The sequence below is a fragment of the Schistocerca nitens genome, chromosome 6 (genome assembly GCF_023898315.1).
Source record: "Schistocerca nitens isolate TAMUIC-IGC-003100 chromosome 6, iqSchNite1.1, whole genome shotgun sequence".
Taxonomy (NCBI): domain Eukaryota; kingdom Metazoa; phylum Arthropoda; class Insecta; order Orthoptera; family Acrididae; genus Schistocerca; species Schistocerca nitens.
The window spans coordinates 372,295,465-372,322,576 of NC_064619.1; the positions used below are offsets into that span (position 1 = coordinate 372,295,465).

Genomic DNA, 27,112 nt, shown 5'->3' on the forward strand with positions numbered 1-27,112 from the left:
TCTAGAACGCCAAACGATAAGAAGGTCAGCAGACTAGTAAAATCCGAACTCAGGCAAGCCAAACAGACAACTCAACCTCAAGACGTATATTCATGAGGTCAAATGACTCCACATAACTAGAATTAACCGCTTTCGAATCCAAAAGTTGTACGAATAGCAATCTGATTCAGAAGCACTCCCTCGTATTATTGACAGTCACGACATCAGCAGCTTGACTGACCCTGAATATGATATAAATGTACAAGTATACGGTAAATTCATTAAAAACTGTCAGCCAAGTCAGCAAAGAATAAGTCACATTATTGAAGGTACCTCGTGCTGTTGCGTCTGTTCGGATATATCTTAAAATCGTTCTCTCGCGTTCTGCTGGCATGTAATCACGTGAACCACAGTGATCTGGCAGATGTTCACGTGTTACCAACCGAGCGTTTTCCCAGTTTCTTAGAATATTATTTGGGAAATCTGCACTTAGCACAAACCTTCACACATCCGGGTATAATGACTAGATCTTCTCTAGTATACTGTTTGCTGCTAAAGTCGAATAGTTGAGATGTAGTCAGTCGTACTTATCACAGTCATAAGTCGATAATTTAGCTCATTGTATAACTTCCAGGAGCACTGCCGTAAGCCATTGCTGTCCACGTAACATTTTTTATTGCTAGTTGCTTGCTTAGTATTAAATTCATAGTTTCTTATTCTAACTGGTATTTACCTCGTCTTTTGGGGGGTATCAAAATTGAGAGTCGATTTAGAATTACAAGAGACCGTACTGTTGTTTCCCAGTGTCTTACAAAGTAGTCGCGAGCTCTGCTGTCGCAGCTTCCACCCAGTATGAAGGTGCTACACCAATAAACACTGTCACAGCTACCTGCTTCCTTCGGGGCACCACTGTTGAAGACTGCACGTAGATAACTTCGTTTGGGAACAGCTTAGTCGGAGTAATTACTCCACATTCGCTTGTAATTATTTATGGAAATCCGGTTTCGTGAAGGGATATGTGAAGTGCAGACTTCAAATATAAGAGGCCAGTATTCTCAAAAACTCTGGAATCGCACAGTTAGTACCATGTGAACATGTGGCAATTTGCTGTGCTTCACATTAGCGCACGCTAGCAAAGCGTGAGACAACAATTTGAAGCTTTCTGGCACTATTTGTACGAGGATATTATCATGAAGTAAACAAAGCGTTAGTGATCAGTTTTCCGTTTTATAATGATTTAGAGATATGTTCGGACATTTGTCTTTGGAATTCAGGAGACATAACATTCGTTAAAAATGAAACATTCCCTTAATCACCCCATCTGTATCTACATTCCACAGACTACGAACCCTAGTTGTGGCCAAGGTTACAGAAGTGAAACTTGGGGAAGTAAATGTTACGGCTGTACCTTCGAAACACTTGTACAAGATGAAGTAGATAGTCAAAGCGCTGTTATGTGGTCTGAACATAATGAAATTGGACTTAGTATCACGATAAGACTGTGAAGTCCGATAGGTAGGAATAAAAATCGGCTTATCGAATGTCATTATTGATATTTATTAGATATTAAACAAATAAAGACTGTTGTTATATCTCATGAATATTTCGTATGTTAAACCACTGGAAAGATCAATCTTTTTTTAACTACAATTTTCAACTATTTTAAATACTGTTAGTTCATTTAAAACTTTTTCATTGTAAAGTTAGAAGCAAGCATTATTTCGGTACAAGACCATTGTCATGACGTCATGACGACGTTAGTGTTCCAGCCTTATAATATGTACATACCCTTATTTTATGTCGTACGACTCATATTTAAAACAGCAGTGTAATATTTACCCAAATTTGATCTGTTACTGTTCTGAAAAAGCCAGAGGTTTTAGTGCAATACGTTCTGCTGCTCCCTCCTCAAACCACTGTATCAGTCTCACGAAGTTAACTCAGTCTCATGGGTGTTCAGTACCACATGTAACTTTAGCATCGATATCGTAATCGCACTGTAGTGCGATTATGGTCTCCCGAGGAGACAGCTGGTTTGAATCAAGATCACGGGAGAGGTTCCGCAGATATCAGAACACAAGACTGGGAATGAGGAAGGCTGTAATACACTAAGACATCTTGCGTTTTGGTTTCTGATGTTTCCCTACCCTTCTCTGTGCTACTAACGCACGCCAGTACTGTGTTGCTGGAAAGGGAAGGAATTTCTTCGTGAGACTTGTGACATCGTGTCACTTCGTAAAATAAGCGAACCTGTGACGGTGGAAATGATGATCAGTAGGGAAAAAAATACGAAATACAGTGATAGAACGAAGCAATCGGACAGAAGACAGTTGTGCGGTCTTACACTGTCACACTTACTGTAAAATCTACTGCGCCTCCGGTATTAGCCATATACAAAGATACGCTTATGTAGTGCGTACTGAAAACATGCTGACGCTCTGCGCTCCAGAAATGGATCGCCTTCTCTGAACGTGGGGAAGTCCTACACCGGCCAAGCACAGCACTGCTTTTGCACAGAACACGTATGCAATGTCAGACTCAACCATGCTGGAAAGAAGGAAAGCTAAACTAATTAGACTGGAACATAAAGAACCTAACAGAGAGTAACATCTACGCAGGTAGCTTTTGCGGCAGTATAATTTTGGAGACAATAGACGGTATCAGTAACTGGGAGAACGGATTTTCACTATGCTACTTGACAGCCAGCTTTGGAAGTTACCTGGCGATACGCTGGACCGCAGGCAGCAGAGGACAATAGCCATTGGCACAAAGCTGGCCGGCGGTCTGGGACACAGTTGTGGAGCGCCAACCCCAGGGATACATGGTCACCGACGCTTATAAAACGAGACCAATATCAAACCAATCCACCTACGGCTACGCTAAAATTACTTGTATCTATGCGCCTCCAAAAATTCCACAACTTAAACTTCTTATTTAACTTGGAACAAGCATTTGGCAGCTTACGAGGCACAGGAATTTGATCAGTTTGTGCAGTCACGGCCAAATTGTATGTTTCTTTGCACATTAACCTATGTCCCTATTCGCTACAGTGTATGGTGTAATGGAAGAATGACTGTTATAAAGCCTCCATACGAACTCTAATTTCTCTGATATTCTCGCTGTCATCATTTCGGAGACATGTGGGAGGAAGTATGATATTGGTCCACTTTTCTTGGAAAGTACGCCCCCGAAATTCTAACAATAAACCTGTCTTGATACGCAGCGCCTGTCTTGTAGCATCCACAATGATAGGTTGTATATCTCAGTTATTCTATCACGCTTACTAAACGATCACACGACGCGCCGTTCTTTGTTGAATTTCCTCTACCTCTTCTATTAATCCAACCTGGTAAGGTCCCCGACTGATAAACAGTAGTCCAGAATCGGTCGAACGAATATGTATGACACTTGTGTATCGTGTATGAACTACAGTGCGTATGGCATTTCGCTGTGCACTGAACTACGGATGTAGATTACATTCGAAGCTCGAAACGAAACTGACAGAACACATGCTGGCAAAACTTTTTTTTTTCTGACAGATATGCACGTATTTGTTAATTTATTCTCCTGTTGCGTAACATTTAAGCTCTTGCCCACCTCATGAAAGCTATTAAATGCTATATGTAGTGTTTATATATTGGGTTTGTTGTAAATAATGGCGTATTTTGTTGCTGATGTGTTTAGAGAAGGCGACAGATACACAAATTTAGTTGCAGGACGCATTTCTCGAAGCACCTCATCGTAATGCGATTAGCGGACTTTGACAAATTTCGTATGATAGGCTCAGTATTAGACGTCGAACGAACTAGAAGACCGTCTAAAGTAAACGAACAAAAGTTTCTGGACATTTCTGACTCTGTACTGAATAGGCGAATAAAATCATTGCGCAAGCTGGCGCAAGAAAAAGATATCTAGTTTGAAACCGCGCGTAAAGCGCTTAAGCGAACACTGAAATTGCTCACATATAAAGTAACAGCATTGCAAGAACTGAAGAAAGCGGACCATGAAAAGCAAATCCGTTTCTACAAACGGTTACATCTTTTATTGAGAGGAATACAAATGGTATTCCCGATGTCACCTTGAATACAGACTGAAGATTCATCGTGCTGTGCTTGTAACGCCATTGAATCTTCAGAAAATAAAAAACCGCGAACAGTGAATGTCATTTTTAATGATCCATGGTTTCATTGGCCCCCTAGAGGATGACGATATCAACTACTTATGGGTTCAGCAAGATGGCATTACTGAGCATACAGCTAACAACACTATTTGTCTTCTGAACATATTTTTGCGGAAAGTGTCACCTAAATGAACCTATGGCAGCTACCCTCGCTGCACCTTACTCCGCCAGACTTTTTCACCGAGCGAGGTGGCGCAATGGTTAGCACACTGGACTCGCATTCGGGAGGACGACGGTTCCATCCCGCGTCCGGCCATCCTGATTTAGGTTTTACCTGATTTCCCTAAATCGCTCCAGGCAAATGCCGTGGTGGTTCCTTTGATGGGGCACGGCCGACTTCCTTCCCTAATCCGATGAGACCGATGACCTCGCTGTTTAGTCTCTTCCCCAAAACAACCCAACCCAGACTTTTTCTATGGGGAATCGCCCACGCATGTTTTGTGACTTCAAAACTGAAATAACTGGGTACGTGAGAAGTGTATCACAATCAGATCTGCAGGAAGTGCTTCCCTATAAAATTAAGCGGGTTCAGACTTGTATAGCTGCCGTGGACGTCATTTACAACCCATGTCATCACTGCACAGCAACTTTTCGTACAGCCTGTACGTTTCCTGAAGATTCTTCCACTGATACTCCGCATGCAATTTTCTTTCTACGCAACTAATTGTATGTGGTTATTCCGCTTTAGGCTACTTCGGTTAGTTACCCTTAGATATTTTACGATTGTTTCTGTTTCCAAGGATTTACACCCAAATGTACGTTCGAAGGGTACGGGTCTCTTCGGCTACTTATGTGAAACATGCCACATGTATTTACGTTAAGTGTCACCTGCCAACGACTGCACCAATCGTGTAGGTCTTTCTGCGTTTGCTAATCTTCATATTGCAATATTCCTATGGATAACAGCACTGTCCATGAAAAGGCTCGCTGAGCTTCCGATGCTATACAGTAGATCATTTGTTTATATTGTGAACAGTAATGGCCCAATAACACTCTCTTTGGTTACCACCGAAATTACCTTTACATATCACTATTTTGTTCCATTAAGAACGACGTTAAGGGTTCTGACTGTTAGGAAGTTCTTAAACGAATCGTAAATTTGGGCAGATACTCTTAGCGCTCGTATTTGTTTCACTCCACGAAAACGCGAAAACGTATGGGATGCCTGCCGAAAACTATGAATTATTTTATCAGCCTGGGCACCGTTTTCTACGGCTTTCTAGATAATGTGGACGAACAAGGCGACTTTATTTTCGCAAGATCACAGTTTGCGTATCCATACTGGTTTTCGTACAACAGAGTTTCGTTCTCCAGATACGTCGTAATGCCTGATCATCGAACTTGTTCCTTAAGTCTAAAACAGAATGACGTCATCTATATACGTCAACAATTGTGTTCGTCTGTCTAACGGCCCTTCCTGAAAACGGGAATGAGCTGCGCTTTAGTACAATCGCTTCGTATACTTCGCTGTTCTAGCGACCTACGATGAGGTGCTGCTACACAGGGGGGAAAGTTCTTTCGCATAAGCCACGGGTACATCGGTGGTCAAGCTGTCTTTCCTCTGTTGAACGATTAACTCGTATGGAGAGAAATTAGCGATGCTGGATGCTGCTCAACTGGTCGACAGCTTACATTATAAAGGTGTCCATAAAACATACAGGGCACAGCTACAGATAGAGAAGTTTCCACACGGCAAGGCCAGCCTTCAGCTAGGAGTCGCAGAGGGCGTGCAGAACTCTGTCTATGTTATGCTTCTGCCTGAAGTTACCCTAATACTTCCTAAGTGAACATCCCACCCCCAAACGTGAATAATTACGACTGCCCTCAGTCAGTATCAACAATGTGAGCGTTAGTATCAACAAAGTACATCAAGCATCAAGACAGCGTCAGGAGTGTCTACAGTTGCTGCCAAGAAGAAGAAAGATTAGAGTTTGACGTCCCGTCGACGATGAGGTCATTAGAGACGGGCCAAGAAGAGACAACTTGATATTCTACTAGCTACACTATCGTTCACTGGATTCTGGATTGAGCACTAGACCAGTCGTTCACAGATAGAGCGGTGCAAGTGAACATTTTACAGCATTGCTACGTTGTACCTTCACACGCAAGTTACTTAATATATAATTTAGATTAGCAAATTACTGTACATAGTTTCTAATCTGACTTGCCATGTTTAGCTGCTGGCTGACCCTGTTTGCCGTTGTGACGAAGCTGCGAGCAAGATGCTCACCTCAATAGAAGCCGCTATTTTCTGTGGTAACGGTTTTCTTACTGCCATGTATTTATGTTTGACATCAGGTGTACTTAGTGATTACAACATAAGAAAATATTGGTCATGACGTATTCGCCCAAGACTATTTTACAACCCTGAAATGTATCTTCATGTAGTGATAAATTTGATACACATCGATTAACAGTTTACTACATGGGTGTTTCTTGCGCTTCATTTCAAGGCCATAACTGTGTAGCTCCTGTGCAGCACCACGTAAAACGACTATCAGAAACGTTTCCAGTAAAGGTAGTATTGAATAAAGACATTTGTGCAGTCAAGATTGTAATCACACAAATTTATAAAACAGTCTCATTTTGGCTCATTTATTATGTAGACCTTCTTGTTTCTCACCATATGCTACGTATTATATCTTTCATGTACATGTTATTGAGAAAAGGACTTTTATTAAAGATTATTCACACTACATAATGATAATTACAGTGTACAGGCCGATACCGGTGCGGCATAATAAACTTTAAGCCCTGTGCAGCTGATATGGACTTTTATTCATCACGAATTTCCTGATATCCATATCAACAACGCTCTCGCGGAAACAAAGCCACCACAACGATCTCCCGACACTTTAGTATTAACACGCTATGATCCCCTGTCCCGACAGACCACATATCCACTCACACCGGTATCTGATGCCACTCCTAAGGATGTAACAGTGGTAGTGGTTAACTTCAGTTCCTATTTACTGCAGTAATATTAGTAGATTCCGCACCGTCTACAAATACTTTGGTTCACACACAAAGCCCGAAGCCCAAAAAAGTATTAAATTTTAAACACGCTGTAAGAAATGATAACACACAAATTAAAACTGTTCACAGTTTCTTTAAGCTATGATACTGATACCCGTCTCTTATTGTGGCAGTTTAAAGAAAAATGGTCAACGATAGCGGAAAAATCACCTCGATTCTGTGATGGAGAGACTTAAATTCAAACACTACGCTGACTTCCAACGTTCAGCAGAGGAGAGACAACTATGGTTTTAGCGACATGGTCTAGTCTTTATATGATGATGATGATGATGATGGTGGTGGTGGTGATGAAGGATCAAAGAAACTCAAAGTACCATATACTTTGAGAGACATGAAATAGCAGCATTTCCATTCAGTGTGAATACCTTCTGTTGTTGCGCTATATCCTCAATCAACATGTTTGATCCATTTAATTCCAGCAATAACAATGTAACTACAAATAAAACTTAAAGTATTGCACCTCATATTATTCCCTATACTTGTGGGTCAGGATCCATACTTTTTGAGGCAGAGAGTACAGGCTGTTTGACACGAAATATCAAACTGTGTGGTAGATGCTTATTAGGTGCTTCCCTTGACATTACGGCAGTTAACAGTACTTAACGGCATTCAGTTCCATGAGCAAGCATAGCAAGTACCTGAAGATGAGACGATATTGTCTAGAATTCGATGTTACGTAAATGAGATAAAAATCAAAATAAAGAATAAAGTACGGCAGCAGAGAAAGTGACTTTAATTGGAACACACAGATTTCATGCTCCTGGAGTTTTATTGCTGATGCCTCTGTATAGATAAGACCAGAAAGTTCGTACACATTCTTCTGATTTATACGGTTGATGTAGAATATAAAAGTGTATCATAGCAACTAGATATTTTCCTGCCTGATGGCGGCTCTTTTAACATTCCACAGAAGGCTATTGAAAGGCTGTCTCAACGTGTGTTCAGGTTTTACTTTATTTTATTGTATAGTCATTAACACTTGAAAAACGATCAAAGCGTCAGTAAGCACTTTATTTCAGTTTGTTTCGAGTCACTGAAGAAGACCTTTGAACATACGTCTAAAACAAAATGCGCAACATTCTTAAATCTCGCGCACAGTATATTATAAGTGCAGTGTTTGATTTGCAACTGCAAAGAAGTTCGTATTGGAAAATAATTTTTTCTTAGGTGTTTACGCCGCCAAGTGGCACCATCGAATAATTTTCTCGTCAAGACGGCATGTACAGGCGTGAAGTACCCGTTACATAGAGACAGTACGTCACAAAGTTCCATTGGTGAAAAAAAGTTGACTAAAAACATAGTTCGGGGACCTCAGAATCCTTCCGATGACCCCAGAACCGTTGCCATGGTTCTACTACGTCAGTTAAAACTACACTTACGTCTCACGCCGGATATTACGTGCATACTTTACGTAAATAAGTTCGGTAACTTTGAACCACTGGATCTCGATAACAGTTGATACCGAAAAAAAGTTTCAAGGCTCACTGAGAACGTCATCTTCAGAACATTAAAAATTTCGACGATTGGCAATGAATAAAAATTATGGAAGTGATTATCCCTAAAATTGGTGCTTTGGGAACCCAGGTATTATCGCTTTTCGGGGTTTTCTCAGGAACAGTGAATGGACAAATGGTGCTTTTATAAGACGCCTAAAGGCATGCCATAGACCACACCTAATGCAATTTTCCCGGGCTGGAGGAAGTTTGTAATCTTCAAATTTTGACTTGCTACTACAGGATAGCTACAGTAGGTCCGTTCTTCCAATAGGTGTACGAATAGTCGCTAGACCAAGGACTATCCAAAACACTTGGCCGCTATCTCGTGATCTATAGATTCAACATACGACCCCTCGAATAACAGCATTTTCGAGTGCAGCTTTTTGGAACATATTGGTACCGTGCCCTAACGAGGGTGGAACGACTGCCATGAACGGATCATTGACGATATTTTGTTATTTAAGAAATGTAATATTTACTTGCATGTCTGAAAGAATAGACCTTGTTGACGATCCACAGATGTACGAAATAATTCATTATTTATTCGCTGGCTACGAATTCTTTGACATTACTGTATTAGAAATAGGTGTACTACCTATTAGCGATACACGAAAATTTATGCCGAACTGGGACTCGAGCCTAGGTTTCTCGCTTATCGCTAGCTGTCACCTTAAACCACTTAGGCTACGCGTGCACTCTCCGCGGACCGACCAAAAAAAATGACGAATGCAGTGGACTATGACGTGCGGATGTACAGAATATGCACGGATGTGTTGGGGCACATTAGAGTGCGATGCAGCGAGTAAGTGTGCAGACATTTTCAGACGTGCTAATGGTGACTGCTCGCGGTAAGAGGGGAAATCTGAGTTCGAGTCCTGGTCTGCCACAAATATTGATATGTCACTAATAGATAGTATATCTATACCTAACACAGCTGACGTCAAGGAATCTGCAGTCAGAGAGTAAATTTTGAATGTGTAATATTTGGTAAATGAATGCATAACAGCACTCTCAGTCGAACAACCTTTCTGGAGTCCAAACCATGACGTGTTAAGTAAATTGTTTCTACTTAAATATCAGACTACTCTTCAATGTATTACTTTTTCGAAATAAGGAAACTGGACGATAATTATTCAAGTCTTCCTTGTCACCTTTAACAGTGATGTACGGTGTCTGGAGAAATTGGCTGTGCCAGTAATGCATTACGTATGTCACTAAGGCAGAGAGCGAGCCATTTCGTTCAGGTTAACGCCTGCCGATGAATCCTACGCACTTGCAATTACACAAAGGCTTTTACGGACGTTTCTCTGCATATGACATCTGGGCCTATGTTGCGGAAGGGTTCTCTCCCTAACGCCTGTGGAATGCTTTCGTGTAATGCCACGCTGACCAGACGCACGTGCTCCGTAAGCGGCGACAAGTTGACGCCGTCGGAGAAGGGTGACTCTGGTCGGCGGTTCTAAGGTGATCCACCGACGGACAGTGGGCGGGCGTTTATCCACTTAGCGTAAATGGCTGAGGCGCGCCGCCGCCGGTGACCCAGCAAGCTGCCGCATTCCGTACACTTAACACAGCTCGCGTCTCACCGGTAGGCGTTGCCGGTCGGGCGTGTAACGGATGTGATAATTATCAAGGGGCAATGATACGTAGAAAAATATAAATATTTATCAGTCAGAATTTATGAATCTTAAATGTGCTGACTAACCTGCAAAGTGGCTTAGAATATATTTGTTTTAAGCCTGCTTGCGCTCTCAAAATTGGATAGCATTTCCCTCGTAACTTGATAGGTAAATACATAATTTCAAAAATTATTTATTTAATCTATCAAGTACCGAGGAATATGCGATCCAGTGCTAGTTGATCATTATGAGTTAGTACATAGCTAACAGAATCACGATTTCAAAATTTACAAATGACAGAATTAACAAAACAGGAATAGTTTGTGAGAGAGTATACGAATAAAGACATGGACAGGTGTCAAAGTAACTAATGTCAGTTAGGCGGATGGGTAAACGATCAAAGTTTCATGTCTCTATGACAGGTAGAGCGGCCAACAGACCACATTAGCGTTGCTCGCTTTTAGTATTGTCATCAGGCATGGTAGGTTGTGTAAAGAGCATGAAAAGCGTCAGATGTTGAGTGGTCACTAAGTATCACCGGAAGCTACCACGTACTAGTCTGAGACAGCGTTATCAGCATCGGACAGAGTTTGAAAGAGGCCTCATTGCGGGCCTCCACTTGACCGGCCAGTCGAGTCTAGCAGTATTCTTCAGACATGTAGGGCATTTGGATGTGACAGCGGCCCGATGTGGGACTGAATAGGAATGTGAGGGCAGACATACTCGTCTTCAAGATTCCAGTCGAAGACCTCTGACCAAGGGAGGATCGCCGTATTGGGCACCAGGCACATCGTGTCCCCTTCACACGCGCGCCCGCCACCCAAGAACAAGTAATAGAATGCTTGCAGCACTCGCCCCATACTAGTAACAGCTACACTGGGGAATTACCGTCACAAGTGTAGATTGCCGTTAACCCAGGGTGACAATTATTGAACTAAATGAAATAAAATCATCATAAATTCTAAACAGTTTGTGTTACGACTTTCAAACTGCGAGGTTGGCCGCGGGGCATGATGTGATTTACACTCAGGATCATACATTAAGTATAATGCTGATACATGGGGAAACAACGCTCTGGTGGGCGGTTTGCGGGTTTAAATCACCTCGGGGTATGACCAGGCGGAGCATTTGACCTGCGGTTGTCGCACGGTGGAGTTGGCAGCAGTCCACATACGCAGAGGTGTGTTAGTGCACATTAGAGTGCGATGCAGCGAGTAAGTGTGCAGACATTTTCAGACGTGCTAATGGTGACTGTATGTTGAAAATGGCTCAAAGAACACATATAGAAGATGTTATGAGAGGTAGAATACTAGGGCGACTGGAGGCTGGTCAAACACAGCAGGTCGTAGCACGGGCCCTCCGTGTGCCACAAAGTGTGACCTCAAGATTATGGCAACGATTCCAGTAGACAGGAAACGTGTCCAGGCGCTACAGTATGGGACGTCCACAGTGTACAACACCACAACAATACCGATATCTCACCATCAGTGCCCGCAGACGGCCACGGAGTATTGCAGGTAGCCTTGCTCGGGACCTTACCGCAGCCACTGGAACAGTTGTCTCCAGACACACAGTCTACAGACGACTGAGCAGACATGATTTATTCGCACGGAGACCTGCAAGGTGCATTCCACTGACGCCTGGTAACAGGAGAGCCCGTAAAGCCTGGTGTCAAGAACACAGTACATGGTCATTGGAACAGTGGTCCCAGGTTATGTTCGCGGACGAGTCCAGGCATAGTCTGAACAGTGATTCTCGCCGGGTTTTCATCTGGCGTGAACCAGGAACCAGGTACCTGTATTGAGGTCGTGGTTTGATGGTGTGGGGTGGGATTATGATTGGTGCACGTACACCCCTGTATGTCTTTGACAGGGGAACCGTAACAAGTCAGGTGTATCGGGACGTCATTTTTCACTAGTATGTCCGCCTTTTCAGGGGTGCAGTGGGTGCCAACCTCCTCCTGATGGATGATAATGCACGGCCCCACCGAGCTGCCATCGTGGAGGAGTACCTTGAGACAGAAGATATCAGGCAAATGGAGAGGCCTGACTGTTCTCCAGACCTAAATCCCATCGAGCACGTGTTGGATGCTCTCGGTCGACGTATCGCTGCACGTCTTCACACCCCTAGGACACTGAAGGAGCTCCGACAGGCGCTGGTGCAAGAATGGGAGACTATACCCCAGCAGCTGCTCGACCTACTGATCCATAGTGTGCCAACCCGTTGTGCGGCCTGTGTAAGTGTACATGGTGATCATACCCCATATTGATGTCGGGGTACATGCGCGCGCAGGAAACAGTGGCGTTTTGAAGCATATGTGTTTGAGGACGGTTTTCTCAACTAATCACCAATACTGTGGACTTCCAGAACAGTGTCGTGTGTTCCCTATGTGTCTATGCTATTAGCATCAGTTTTGTGTAGTGCCATATTGTGTGTCACCACATTATGTATTTATCCTTAATTATGAGTATGAGTGTACTTAAACCTAACTAATCTAAGGACATCACACACATCCATGCCGGAGGCAGGATTTGAAACTGCGACCGTAACAGCAGCGCGGTTCCGGACTGAAGCGCCTTGAACCACCCGGTCACGCGGCCGGCTATTAGACATGTAATGTAACATTATGCCTATTAATGAATAGATTGTGGTAGCACTTTAAATTTTTAAATTCGATCAATAATTGTATGAAATAGCGAAAATCTAATTTTTGTTACCCCTGGAAGCACTTAGATTGGCAACCTGCAACTGGTACTGTGTGATACAGGTAACCGTCGTTTAGTAGCATAAATTCACTTATTTGCGTTAACCTTCGTGTATATTCGTTACCGCGACGGGATCAGACAGTGCTTGATGCTGAGTAAAAGTAATTATAGCGATAAAGATCTGCGTGCGCTGTAACTGTTCGTTTGCACATTTTTGACATGGTTTTACATTTTCGGAAATACCAACCTGAGTGTCTAGGCCTTTTCGTGGTTTGAAAATGGATCCCGGCCCGAAATTAGTCTTCGAGCGAATCAAACAACTGAAATTTTCGACTTTGGCTGGTTTCTCTTTCTATTGAAAATTTGGAAATTTGTGGTAAGGTGTTATGGGACCAAACTGTTGAGGTCATCGGTCCCTAAGCTTACACACTACTTATTCTAACTTAAACTAACTTACGTTAAGGACAACACACACACCCATGGCAGAGGGAGGATTCGAACCTCTGGTGTGGGGAGCCGCTCGGCATTGAACTGATTAACAGAATTTGCTGTCCTACAATTATTCCAGCATGCTGGAAGTTCATCTACATTCAAAAGTGACGGTGGTTCAACAAAAGGAAGATGCCGATTCAACGACAAGGAGAAGCAGAATTCAAAAGGCATAGTTGCATTCTAGTTGCAGCTCTTAAAATTTACTCTTGCTTATGGTAGATCAGATTCGCTGTATTCTGATAAACGACGCGTAAATGTCTTCATTATGCAGACAGAATTTGCTATCTGTCACATGTGCCACTTTTGGAATGGCGAGACGGATGAAATTAAGACAACCACATCTCAATGGTGGATGTTCTACAGAACAGTGTCGAACGCCCAAAATTTTGTGCTTTTCTTTTTTTTTAAGTAAGACAAAGAGTAGAGTGCATTACAGATTATGCAAGGAAACTAATTCACAGAAATTTTGGGCAGATGCTGCCTCATTCGAAAATGACCGATGAGGTGTAAGGAGTGTTATAGAACGACGTTTCCAAAACCTGGAAAATCGTACAGGATGAAATTCGGAACATTTTGCAATAAGGAAGCTACAGTTGGAAAAGTGAAATAACGTTTCTACAGCAGTAGGAGGTTTTTGACGTCCTATCACTTTTGTAGCTATCCTTCCATCCACTGACGTTGTGCTGTTTCTGCATATGGAAGACTGCAAGCACGTAACTACCGTAGTCTACCTGAGCCTGGGCACGAGAATTAGTTTACTTAGTGCTGGTCGTCGTTCAGTTCACCCCTTCCATACAATGGATCTGTGTTCAAAACACACATCTAGTCAACAAAAGTCAAGGGTACATTTGTCTGGTTATCTCGCTTTATGCGCTTTAGTTAAGTTCTGACTTCATGGAAGGTAATCACACATCTGGAGAACTCGTTGATACGGATTTGTGTTAAGTGAAGGTTGCGGGAATGCCAGTGCAACTCGTCGGTTGTACGCAGGAAGTTACCCAAACTGATGACTTCTTGTATCCTATTATTCATCAGTGTCTATCGTCGACTGAGAGAGGGGTCGTGCCAACTGATACATATTAAGCGGGTCCCAGAAGGACAAGAACCCTTCAATTTGAGGAAGACGTTACGGAACAGGTAACTGCCAATCCAAGAACAAACATACGTACAATTGCTGCCCGCAACGCACATATACTCGTACCACCTGATGATCTGGTGGGTTTTACACGGTGCGCACCTACATCGATTCCACGGTCAACCAGTTCAAACTATGGGCTAGCCTGATTTTCAGTTCTCACACTGGTTCCTTCGTCAGTGCACTGCTGTTCACAATTTTCCAGACCGGGTGCTGTTTACTGATGAGTCAACATTTACATTTACATTTACAAAACCTCCCGCAGTAATCACCAATGGGCTGTTAAAAATCCATGCATTACCCGCAGAAGGAGTTATAGATGAGCTTCTCAGTAACCATATGCGCGGGAATTCGTGGAGATCATCTTCCTGGATCGTTGTGAATGGCGTATGGTATTTGAACTTTCTGGAGAATGCCTCCCCTGAACTCTCGGAGCACGTTCCCTTGCCATTGCACACTGGTTTGTGGTTCTAGTACGACGGTGCCTCGGCGTGCTCTGATCATGGAGTCAGGACGTATCTCACAGACAACTTTAGGCGGAGAGTAATTGGAAGGGGGTGCCCAGTCCCTTCACCTGCTGCGCGCTCTCCTGACATCCCCCCCCTCCCCCCACTAGAGGGGAGCGTGGATTCTTACAGACAACCAGACAAAATATGGATCGCTTTGCACAGTATGTCACGAAGTCGGTGGTTCTTACAATGATCATTTTCTCTACAGTAGCGAAGGCATATATTCAGTTTATAGTTTTTTATTATACTCTACTATTTTGTCAATAACAGTTTTCTAAACTACAGTGTCTAGTAGTTCATTTAGCTTAGCGAATGCGTAGAAAGTGCATAGTGTTATAGAATTTCATTTCATATATCTGGTTACAGAATATTCCTTATGGTAAAATGTTCCGAATTTCATTCTTTACAGACTCCCAAATTTTTAAAACGTTATTCTGTAACACCTTCTACAGAAAATGGAACGAAATTAAACACACAATGATTCTGCGAACTATTTCCATGACGCAGTCTTAATTTCAAAAATGTTCAAATGTGTGTGAAATCTTATGGGACTTAACTGCTAAGGTCATCAGTCCCTAAGCTTACACACTACTTAACTTAAACTATCCTAAGGACAAACACACACACCCATGCCCGAGGGAGGACTCCAACCTCCGCCTGGACCGGCCGCACAGTCCATGACTGCAGCGCCTTGAGACCGCTCGGCTAATCCCGCGCGGCACCTCAATTTCCAAGATCTTAAATTGTATTTCCTATTCGGTGGTATTAATCTTGGAGCTGCTCGGTATTTGTAGATTTCAGTTCCATTTGTCGGACCAGATGAAGACCAATTGGACAATCATAGAAATATTTTACAGAATAACGGCGCACATTACGGGTTCTTAGCATTACACAAGTCAAACAAAATATTTTACGTTCTGTTAGGTAAGAACACAATCGCATCTCACCTTATTTTTTTCCAACGATTACAATTTTGGCACTATGTTACTTTGTTGTAAACTGGAAAATTAGGTTCAAAATGGTTCAAATGGCTCTGAGCCTAGAACTTAGAACTACTTAAACCTAACTAACCTAAGGACATCACACACATCCATGTCCGAGGCAGGATCCGAACCTGCGACCGTAGCGGTCGCTCGGTTCCAAACTGTGGCGCCTAGAACCGCACGGAAACCGCCGGCGGAAAATTAGGAAAGCACATGTAACTGGAAGAGAAAGTGATTTGTTTTCCGTAGTAAACAGTGTATTATACCATTATTAAATAGGAATTATGTGTCCATTTACTTGTATTTCCTTTCTCTCTTCTTTTGAAAAATAGCTTTTCTCTGATGAACTGTCTCTTATGCGTCGCAGTGAAGTGACCAATAGTAGTCTGACGTCGTATTGGTATTCCGGTGACCACGATACCATCTTCGCATCACTTTAATCACTTTATGATACCTCTTAGAAGTGTGAATGTTGATGTTCATCAAACAGCCTAACTTTTTCTAAAACTGTCAGCATATTGGTTACAACAGAAATTTATTGTGGAGCCTTTTCGTTTTCTAAGAACTTAGTAAACTTGGTGAATAATTCACAAGTCTCTCTCTGAATCAGTCTCCTTTGTTTATTTGAAGTTAGAATCGAAAATAGGCTTCGAATTTCTGATCCTACTGGCATCATTCAACTTCGCTTCTGATATATGAGGAACCTTCTCGTATAGGCAGTTATGAAACATTCTCCTCCTTCATACAATGCTTTCACAAACTATTTCAGCAGGTCCAACTTAATGAGTAGAGATGGTAATGGATTGTTTTTCAGATCCAAAGGTTCTTGAGCAAAAACAGAAGAGTCATAGTACCATAGAAAAGGTGTGTACTAACCAGTGCAACCACTGCACCGAAATAACAACTTTATATTATTATTAATTGAATAGTACACGAAAACTATAAATTATAATCGCTAAAAACACATTTTAATGTGAACTGTAAAGCAGATTTTTTGTTATTTTAGGATCTAGGACACTAAAAAATCACAAGGATAAGAGACTATGTTGTGTTTTTTTTCCATCGTTGGCCTGCGTAATTAATGACGCATGTCTACCAAAACGCATATAGCTTATGTCTGCATAATTACAAAAGACATACAGTCAATGAGTATCTTTTCTTGGAGTAAGGCATAACCTGTCATGGGACAGCATGTTCCATAACAGTAAACATGGTCATGACACGTGTACAAAGCAGACATGTAGCGAGCTATCCAAGTTAAAACTTCTAAAGTTATTGCTGAAACGTAGCTACTAGCCTCATTTCATTATTACAATGCATGCACTTACTGGTGAGTCGCTACGCGAGTGGGTGACAGTAATGTTTTCCAGAATTCTTTGTGTGTCCACTGTGAAGGCGCTGACACTGGGAAGGAAGAAGCATGCTGTAGATATTATTGTCGCAGGTATTATATAATTCTGTTCTAGTGCCTGAGAAGGAAGGATGCAGATCTGTTCGGCCTCTTTAATGAAATCTAGTCACGCTTTGTGTATGAAATTGGGGGATTTCATTTTTGGTTTCATTTATAACTGGTTACTCTATTTTCGTGACTTTGTGCGAGTTATGTTTGCATAATGTTTTGTAGCAATTTTAGTTCGATATGGAATGGTTCAAATGGCTCTGAGCACTATGGGACTTAACAGCTATGGTCATCAGTCCCCTAGAACTTAGAACTACTTAAACCTAACTAACCTAAGGACAGCACACAACACCCAGCCATCACGAGGCAGAGAAAATCCCTGACCCCGCCGGGAATCGAACCCGGGAACCCGGGCGTGGGAAGCGAGAACGCTACCGCACGACCACGAGATGCGGGCTTGATATGGAATAGATATCTTTACAATCTGTAATGGTTTTGCCCAAGGTGGCCGCATGGGTGAGTGTATTCATTTGATATTTACCAGTCCACTCCTGTATCAGGCCTAACGAGCGTCTTTCAAATGGGTATCGGAATAAACTTTTTTTCGCAGACGATATCTGGTGCGACAGCTTGTAGATTTTATGCCACGAAGCTTTTTAGTATTATTTTGTTTCGTGTGATTTGTCTTCATTTCTACATCACCTTACATGGTTGCTTGAAAACGTTAATAGAGACTTATTTTTGATGTGATTTTCTTCTCTGGGAGACATTGTATTTTTACATCTTGAATTTTGGAAGGTAGACTCAGATATAGTTAATGTTATTTCCTTTTCTGGTTGATGAGAGCAGAATCAGTGGCTGCTCATGCTGCTTTTTGTTCAAATAAATAGATGGGTGTAAACTAATCTGGTCCCCACAATTTATTTTCCCAGAAAGATAGTAAAATCTCCTCCCTCGCCATTGCCATAGACAATCGTTAGATTATGGCAGGCCCTTAGTATTCTAAGAACTCTAATTTACTGTGAAATACTTTCTCCACTACAACCAGCCATACAGTAATCCTAATGCTTTTTTTTTTTGTAATTTTCAGCTTCGTTAACGTAAGTTCAGCGATCAGTAACTATGTGGTGGACAAACTTCTATGTGCGGTTCAGGAGTGGAATTTAGTTGAGGCTTGTGGAGACAGCCAAAATTTTATTAGTGCTTCAAGGTCATTGGTTTTGTAGGTAAACCGATGTATTTTCATAGTCATATGTGTGCATATTTTTTTAGATTAATTTATGGGGTTTTGAGCTGATACATGTGGTTTGCACCGTTTATTCCTAAAAGAAATGACCTATTCACAAAAAAATCAACATCATATGTTATACACTTTTAAACTAATTATTTTTCGTCAACCTCCAGTGTATCTACCACAAGGATAGTTCAGTCATTAAATCAGCTAGCAACACAAATTATCGATGCCGCCGAAACGAATCCAGGTAGTAAAATAATGCCTTACAAATCTAGGATGTTTGCCAGAATAAGCTGCCACTAGTAACAACATACAACTTCCATTGTATCTTCTTCTCCCGTTGTTTCAGCCCCGTTGCAGAAAGCTTCTTACCAAGTATTCTTCACTTCACGATACGTTTCATAGTGACGACAAGTCTAAGTCGTTATTCATAAAACTAAACTAATCCTTTCTTTTTGTTGTGACGACTGTCGTTAGTGTCGTAGGCCACTGTTTGCCTTTGGTCCACGTTCCTTCGTTCCTTCTCTACGGACGCCAGTGAAAAGGAGGAAGGAACTGACAGTTACCGATGTAAGTGTACCATTGGTGCGCACAGACTAATGGCTCCAAATGTTTACGCATTTTTAATCTCTGTGGCACAACACTGATTTTGCGTCTAGTAGTTTCATCGATGGCTGTAGGTTACGTTACATCTGTCGGCCTCTTTGTTGATTTTTGACCGGAACAATACAGTTTCTAAAGTTTCGCGGACTTCTCCTCTGAAACAGCGTGGTCTGCCTAGCTGATACGCGAGGGCTTTCGGTGTTGACACATAGCGCACATTATTTGCGATACTCTGACAGTATTACCTTGTGTCGATTCATTGACACTATTACAAAAAGCAAGGTTGGTAACCTGCAAACCATGTACAGCACGCCAGGAATGGCTCAAAAATAAAGTATGATGATGTTGACGATGAAAGTTGTATAGTCTTTGTACCGTGGTTATCAATGCCCTTGCTAAATATGAATATATTCAGTATGTGAACCGAGTAAACAGATGAACTTCGGGTACAATAGAATATCATGATTTTCCATCCGTCGATGGTGCTCACAAGTGACAAACGAATGGACTATTTCAAAATGTTCCCGTGATGCACTGTAATGAGTTCAATTCCTCTCCAGCCATCCTGTAAGTTAAGGCGCAGCAAAACTGTTTTCATAGTTTGACAAATGTGTTGCAGGTAAGTCTTCGAAAATACTCAATAAATATTGAAAAGTTACACTAGCGATTAGTACTATGAAACTTATAAGTAAAAGAGTAGTTGGTCGTTACGTACTGGCTTTGAATACAGTTGATTCTGTTTTTATTTTGTGATGTCCTAGTTGGCGTGAATGCAGTATGCAATACCTGGTAAAATGTGGCCCCATCGTGACTGCAGAGCTGAGAACGAAGATTAAATAAGTGACTTCTGCTAATATATGAGTGAAAAAAGGATCATCTCTACTACAAAAGCAAATAATTGTTTCAGAGCTTTGTTGCTATAAAGTAGATTCGTTGTAGAATCAAATTATTTAGACTGTTACTGCACAGAATTGTAGTTTATGTACATTAAACATGCTTTTTCCCAAATTTACGTGAATATCTGCATTCTCACCACGCTATTCGATATTTTCCGTCTATTCCGTAATAACCTTGAGGGGTAACTTTGTCTGAAACTGTTTTTCGGTGGTTTTATTAATAAAAACGTAAGTATTTATTACCAAATAGTTTAAGTTTGCCTATGAATGAGTTAAATTTGGAAATACAACGACAGAGTAAATGGTATTCCGTAATACCCACATTTCCTCTGAATACAGCCTCACAAAAAAATTTCGACCATAGAAATACACTAGCACGTTTTTAAAAATATGACATCATCGCTTAGGAGGGCACAAGCGCTACCCCTTCTGGGTCAGCCCTGCTGGGAAACCCAACCCTTGCACATCTCACCAATGTCAACACACACAATTCAGTGCTGCCTAAGGTTAAAAACTGTTTTAATGAGATCTTTTAACTAATAATTTAAAGGATTTCGTGACTGAAAACGGAGAATAAATGTATGCATTTTTGTGTATATGCCATACACATTCAAGAACACGTCCTCACACTCAAAGAAAAGTACGGTAGCGTCACCACAACATACTGATTCGTGAAATGAAGATTATATACATAAAAGACACTGAAATTTTCGCCAGACGGTTGACGCTGGGTAATCACTGATTTAAAAAACAGGCGTAACAGAAACTCACTGGTTAAAAATGACTCCCTAGCAACGTGTCCTGATGTCCCTCAAACTTTAAAAACCAGTGCTATGCTCATCCAAACGTCGCTTTAAATTTAGTGAGTTACTAAAAGTCAGTTTTCTCGTTTGAAGATGTGCCGTATATGACGCCTGAGTGTTGTGAGCAGACGCGGCATCTGGAATGAGTATAGAGATGACATATCAACTGCCTGTCACAGACAGACGTGTAGCGAACATAGCAGCATATTGCGAGTTAAAGGGGTAGTCCTCTTTGAAAACTGCGAACACTCTATGCTTTTTTTGTTTAATATGTTCCAGGGGTAGTCTGCATTACTGTACTGTTCATCTCATATTCGCCAGAAACTCCGTTATGGAGTTACAAGGCGATTTGTGAAAAACTGCCTCCGAATACCATTGTCGACATGGAAGCCAATGTAGCAGCATGTAATTTCCACCACGGCCAGACAGCCATTATAGAAATTACGAACGTGCTCGAACTTGAGACCGGACCAGCCTGTTACAATTTCTGCACAAAAGCGGACGAAAAGCGTATCGAGAGAGCAGAGCAGCGAATGACGGAAGCTCCTAAAGAGGCCTGCAGGCACACCATGGCAACGAAGCAGATGGAGGAGAACCTTCTTACGATCTGGAAGGATTGCTGTATGGTCCAGGGATCTCTATTTAATTAAACTACGAAGCATGTAGCCCAAAACTTTAAACGCGTTTTTCTCGAGACCGTATTTTTCATATTGGCGGGAAACATGACCTGAGAACGATTTTGATCGGAATTTGATGCCGGCATTTTAAATTGAATTGTCTACCACCGTATGCAGCCGTTTTACGATATCTTTAAAAGTCCGTTATCGTGCACGTTTTTGCCTCGACTTTTTGGGTGAGGAAAATGATGTGGCTGCAAGGGGTCCTTTCACCTGGTGCAGCAGTTACATGGAGGGTCTGATGTGGACCAAAAATGATTTTTTGAAGACAAGAGTCAAAGGAATGAAATTATATCATCAGATTCAGCATTGCTTTTTATTTTAGCTGAAAGAAAATCACGAAAATCACCTATTTTTCACTCGCTGAAAGGGTGCTAATCCCTTAACAGACTTGAATGGTTATGATGATGATGGTGGTGGTGATAATGACGACGATGAATGGGGTTTCTATCGTGGTTGTTAATCACAGTAAAGGAGAGCCATTAGGAGACAGTGAGATGGAGCACTGTAACGCTGTCAGAAGAAATTACTTACGGAGAACAGTGAACTGAGAATATGGGTAAAAGAAGATATAGGACATGTAGAGATGTAGGTAGAGCACCAGGCCTCTCCTATCTACACCGGCACAGATAGATTTCACATATACGGATGCAGAAGTGGTGTTGGGTGGGAACACCCATGGTACAAAACAACAACTTCTCCAACCTGTGGGTCAACAATTACAAAGACTGCTTAGGGTCAAGTGGTAAAACCTTTTCTCCGATAGGAAGGTTAAAAAGACAACAGCTTGCGCTATATCGTCAGGTGGTATCTATTGCAATGACACGTCAAGACCTAATCTACGCTGCACGTCGAGTGAGTCTGTATATACCTCAAGGATGTCGTGGAAGGTTAGGATCGCTCCAGAGATGCAATGACGAGGGTTCTTTAGCCGTATTATGTAACCGTGTGGGATATTAACAGTTTTTGAACTTGGTACGGAAATCGGTGCAAGACGCACGGTTCTTATCGGAAATTACACAATGGTTCGGATTTCTGAGATCAACAGTGTCTAGGGAAAATATTCAGTACTGCAATGTTCGCAAACGCGTGCATGCTGCACAGGACTACCACCAGTGTTTGATGAACAGATATCATGTTACCCCTACAGTGAGCAACATCGCCAGCGGTTTAATGTGCAGCGTCACAGACCGATTTCTACTAGCTTTGCGATGAGGCAAATGCACTGCGAAGCATCCAACAGTCTGCATTCCCATGACCGCTGATTCCTCAGAGTGAAAGTGATTTATTTTGTCATTTGTTGACAAAAGGTACGCCGTAGTTTCTCTTCTAACAATAGCTCGCCAACAATATGGATTTTCTGTCTTAGTTTGAGCGGAAGTATTCTCCTCTGTATCTTCTCTGAGTGTGAACGACAAGATGGACCAAGTTACAGGTAGCTTTACTGTGCCTCTGTGGACAGTAGCATGCACTTTGGAGGGAACAAGAAGCCGGCTTCAGAGGCGTCACTTACCGCCTGTTGAGCGCTGGCCGGACTATGTAGGGGGACAGCTCTTCCTTCGTGGCCTCCTCGGCAGCCTCGGCGGCCGCCCCCACTCCTGCGGTCGACGTCTGCGTTGTCGACGGCGCCAGTGACGTCGTCTCGTTGTCAGGCGCGCACTGTTCCCGCTCCGGCGAGAAGTACACCTCTAAGATTGCGATGGTCGACTCCAAGTTGCGACAGGTAAGTCGCAGCTGCGTGTCGTGGCAGCCCGTTTCGTGGACCACTTCTGCAAACAGAAAACACTTACTGTCAGTTGTCAGTGTCGCCTCTTACAGGCCTGGGTAGTCACTTACTTCAAACAGAACAACCTATAGAACACATCTGAAATTTTGTGTATACGGGCATTTAAGTTTTGTGTGATATTATTATCATCCTCCACGAACTATGCCTGCTATAGAATAAACACTGCTTAGCATGCTTTCCGACCGTTATCCATGTCTTGTGGAGTCCATACCACAGAAAACAACCGTATAAGAAATAAAAGCTGGTAAACAGATTGTTTACTTCAGTTGGCAACGGCACAGTTCCTTTCGCACATTCGTACTTATTTTATTTTATTAAATATTTAACATAACAAGTAAAGTTGTGGAAGCTACCTGATGTATTAAAGCTATGTGCCGAAGGGGAAGCAGTATCTGCAATGTATCTCGCCTTTCGTGGATGTTGTTCTTGCAATTTCAAATGAAAGTATGTATTTCACGGACAAATTAATAGGGAGGATGTGGGTATTGGCAGAACTTAAGTGGTCGTGTATTATTAGTCCTACACCGATGCAGGTTTAATTTCTCAGGAACGCTCCCCATATAACACACTTAAGTATAGGGTGAAAGATATATGATGGTCATTTTATTTCTTTGTAAGTCCACGCTGCAGTCATCTGATACTTCAAATAACAAAACAAGAAAGTGAATTTGAAGAGCTAGAGATGTAATTGACGCTCCTAATAGCAAAACTGGCAGATTTCATCAGTTTGTTGTACCAGTGACATAATCCACTTTTTTGTGTGTTTCATGTTTTAAATTATATTATAGTGCATCCACATGAATTTCATGCTACAAAATACTATGTTTTATCCTGTACAACAGGAAATACTCTTTTTTCCGTTCGTAACAATATATCTTCAGTCACAGAGCCACATTGCCGATATCTCGAGTAGGATGGCGTAGCGGCTAAAGTATTCGGATAACAAGTCAAATCCACACCCAGCCATTAAAATTGAAAATTTACATGGGTTGCCTGTATCGCGTAGGCAGAAACCGGAATGGTTCTTTTGAAAAGGACACTGAGTTTGCAAGCCTGGATGACTGCCGGCTTTAGCCGAAGACCTCTTGGCAGCAGTGAAATGGAATTTTGCGATCCTGACCAGGGCAGGGTGGTGCGGGTGTTTCCTTGAAGGGTTCTGCTATAGGAGTGTGGCTGAGGATCTTTCTAGCGACGAAACAGTACTCTCAAGTATTACATAGAAAAGTACTGATCTTAAGCCCAGTGGACCTACATAGTAAATCAGGTTATGAAATTGTACTTCTCGACGTAATGAGTTCTGTGGCACGTCATGACAAGCTCAACATTTTAGCTGACACTGATTTTTGTAGGCAATATTTATATAAACTGTATTATGCTACTGGTAAATGAAAACTGCTACAGTCATAAACAATAGGTCAAACAATAGCTCAAGTATGCGGTGGATACATACCGATGTAGACTGTAACGTAAATGGATCCACAACATTTACAGTTTGATTATGTCACTTACTCACATAAGCTAGATCTAAATGTATTTCGACGTTACATGTTTCATGACATCCGCATACGACACCCTACACCTTTAGCCATTTCCTAGGTGTATTTATGTTTAGATATGTAAACTATTTCTGATCCAAGCTAAGCATTATTCACTCTGACTGAAACAAGCCTCCAATTAAAGTGGGCGTTAATTCAAATTTGGTGTATAACATAAGCTAGTGGGATAATATGCTCTGGTATCATATACGACACTTGTGTGTATAAAAACATATACACTACGTGATCAAAAGTATCCGTACACCCCCAAAAACATACGTTTTTCATATCAAGTGCATTGTGCTGCCACCTACTGCCAAGTGCTCTATATTGGCGACCTCAGTAGTCATTAGACATTGTGAGGGAACAGAATGGGGCGCTCCGTGGTATTCACGGACTTCGAACGTGGTGAGGTGATTGGGTGTCAACTTGTATCATATATCTGTACGCGAGATTTCCACACTCCTAAACATCCCTAGGTCCACTGTTTCCGATGTTATAGTGAAGTGGAAGCGTGAAGGACACGTACAATACAAAAGCGTACAGGCCGACCTCGTCTGTTGACTGACAGAGACCGCCGATAGTTGAAGAGGGTCATGATGTGTAATAGGCAGACATCTATCCAGATCATTATGCAGGAATTCCAAATTGACAGTTAAGTGAGAGGTGAGAAAACTTGGATTTCATGGTCGAGTGGCTGCTCATAAGCCACACATCACGCCGGTAAATGCCAAACGACGCCTCGCTTGGTGTAACGAGAGTAAACATTGAACGATTGGGTGGAGTGACGAATCACGATACACAACGTGGCAATCCGATGACAGGGTGTGGGTGGGGCGAATGCCCGGTGAACGTCATCTGCCAGCGTCTGTAGTGCCTGCCAACAGTAAAATTCGGAGGGGGTGATGTTATGGCGTGTTCGCGTTTTTCATGGAGGGGCACTATCACAGTACAGGCTTGCACTGATCTCTTAAGCACCTCCTTGCTTCCCACTGTTGAGGAGCAATTCGGGGATGGCGGTTACATTTTTCAACACGATCGAGCAGCTGTTCATAAAGCATGGCCTGCGGCGGAGTGGTTACACGATAATAACATCCCTGTAATGGACTGGCCTGCACAGGGTCCTGACCTGATTCCTATAAAAACCTTTGGGATGTTATGGAACGCCGACTTCGTGCCAGACCTCACCGACCGACATCGATACCTCTCCTTAGTGCAGCACTGCATGAGGAATGGACTGCCATTCACCAAGAAACCTTTCAGAACCTGGCTGAACGTATGGCTGCGAGAGTGCAAGCTGTCATCAAGGGTGGGCCAACACCATTTGAATTCCAGCATTACCGACAGGGCGCCACGAACTTGTAAGTCATTTTCAGCCAGGTGTCCGGATACTTTTTATCACATAGTGTACGTGTATTTTTTTGAAAGTTGTACATAACTGCACTATATCGTTTTTATTAATGTTAAGCGTATTAGGCCGATGTACAGGCGGGGTATCTGTCCTAAGAGCCGTTCAGCAAATTTTCTCTGGTGTTTTGGCAGATATTTCCCATTCCATTTCTGCTGTGTACTTGGAGTCATCAAAAACATTTGCGACTCCTCATGTCTTTCATGCGACGCTAGTGTCGATGCAAAGCGTCAGTTTGTTTCCAGTTCCAATGAATTTTAAAACGGAATTTTACGTACCCATTCGATGTAGCGGTGCCAAATTAGCACGCTTCGATGTTCATTTTGTCGATATGTGTTAACAGGAACATTAAAACGCAAAGAGTACCCACTGCTCCAGGAGACACTAAGCAGCGCAGTAAGTGAGGGCCAGGGCGGTGCTGTTGCTGCTAGAATACTGGCTATTCTTAGTGTTTTACTGTTCTTTTAGCACACAACAGAAAAAAGAGTATCACAATTGACTAATTCTGGAGCGCCCTATCGAATGGGCGCGTCAAATTCAGCTTTAAAAATAATTTTTTGTTTTTAACGAAAACAAACCAATGTGTTTTGTCGGCAGTGGGTGTCGCATGAAAGATGTGATGAACAGCATTTGTTTG

General features: G+C 42.2%; 1 protein-coding gene across 1 annotated transcript in view; it reads right to left on the bottom strand.

The window, feature by feature from the left end:
- LOC126262475 (uncharacterized) overlaps positions 1-27,112 on the bottom strand; it is a 505,580-nt gene that overhangs the window by 345,989 nt on the left and 132,479 nt on the right. Inside the window, exon 2 of the mRNA XM_049959139.1 lies at positions 23,260-23,515. Coding sequence (XP_049815096.1) covers positions 23,260-23,515 — 256 coding nt within the window. The remainder of the gene's footprint in view (positions 1-23,259; positions 23,516-27,112) is intronic.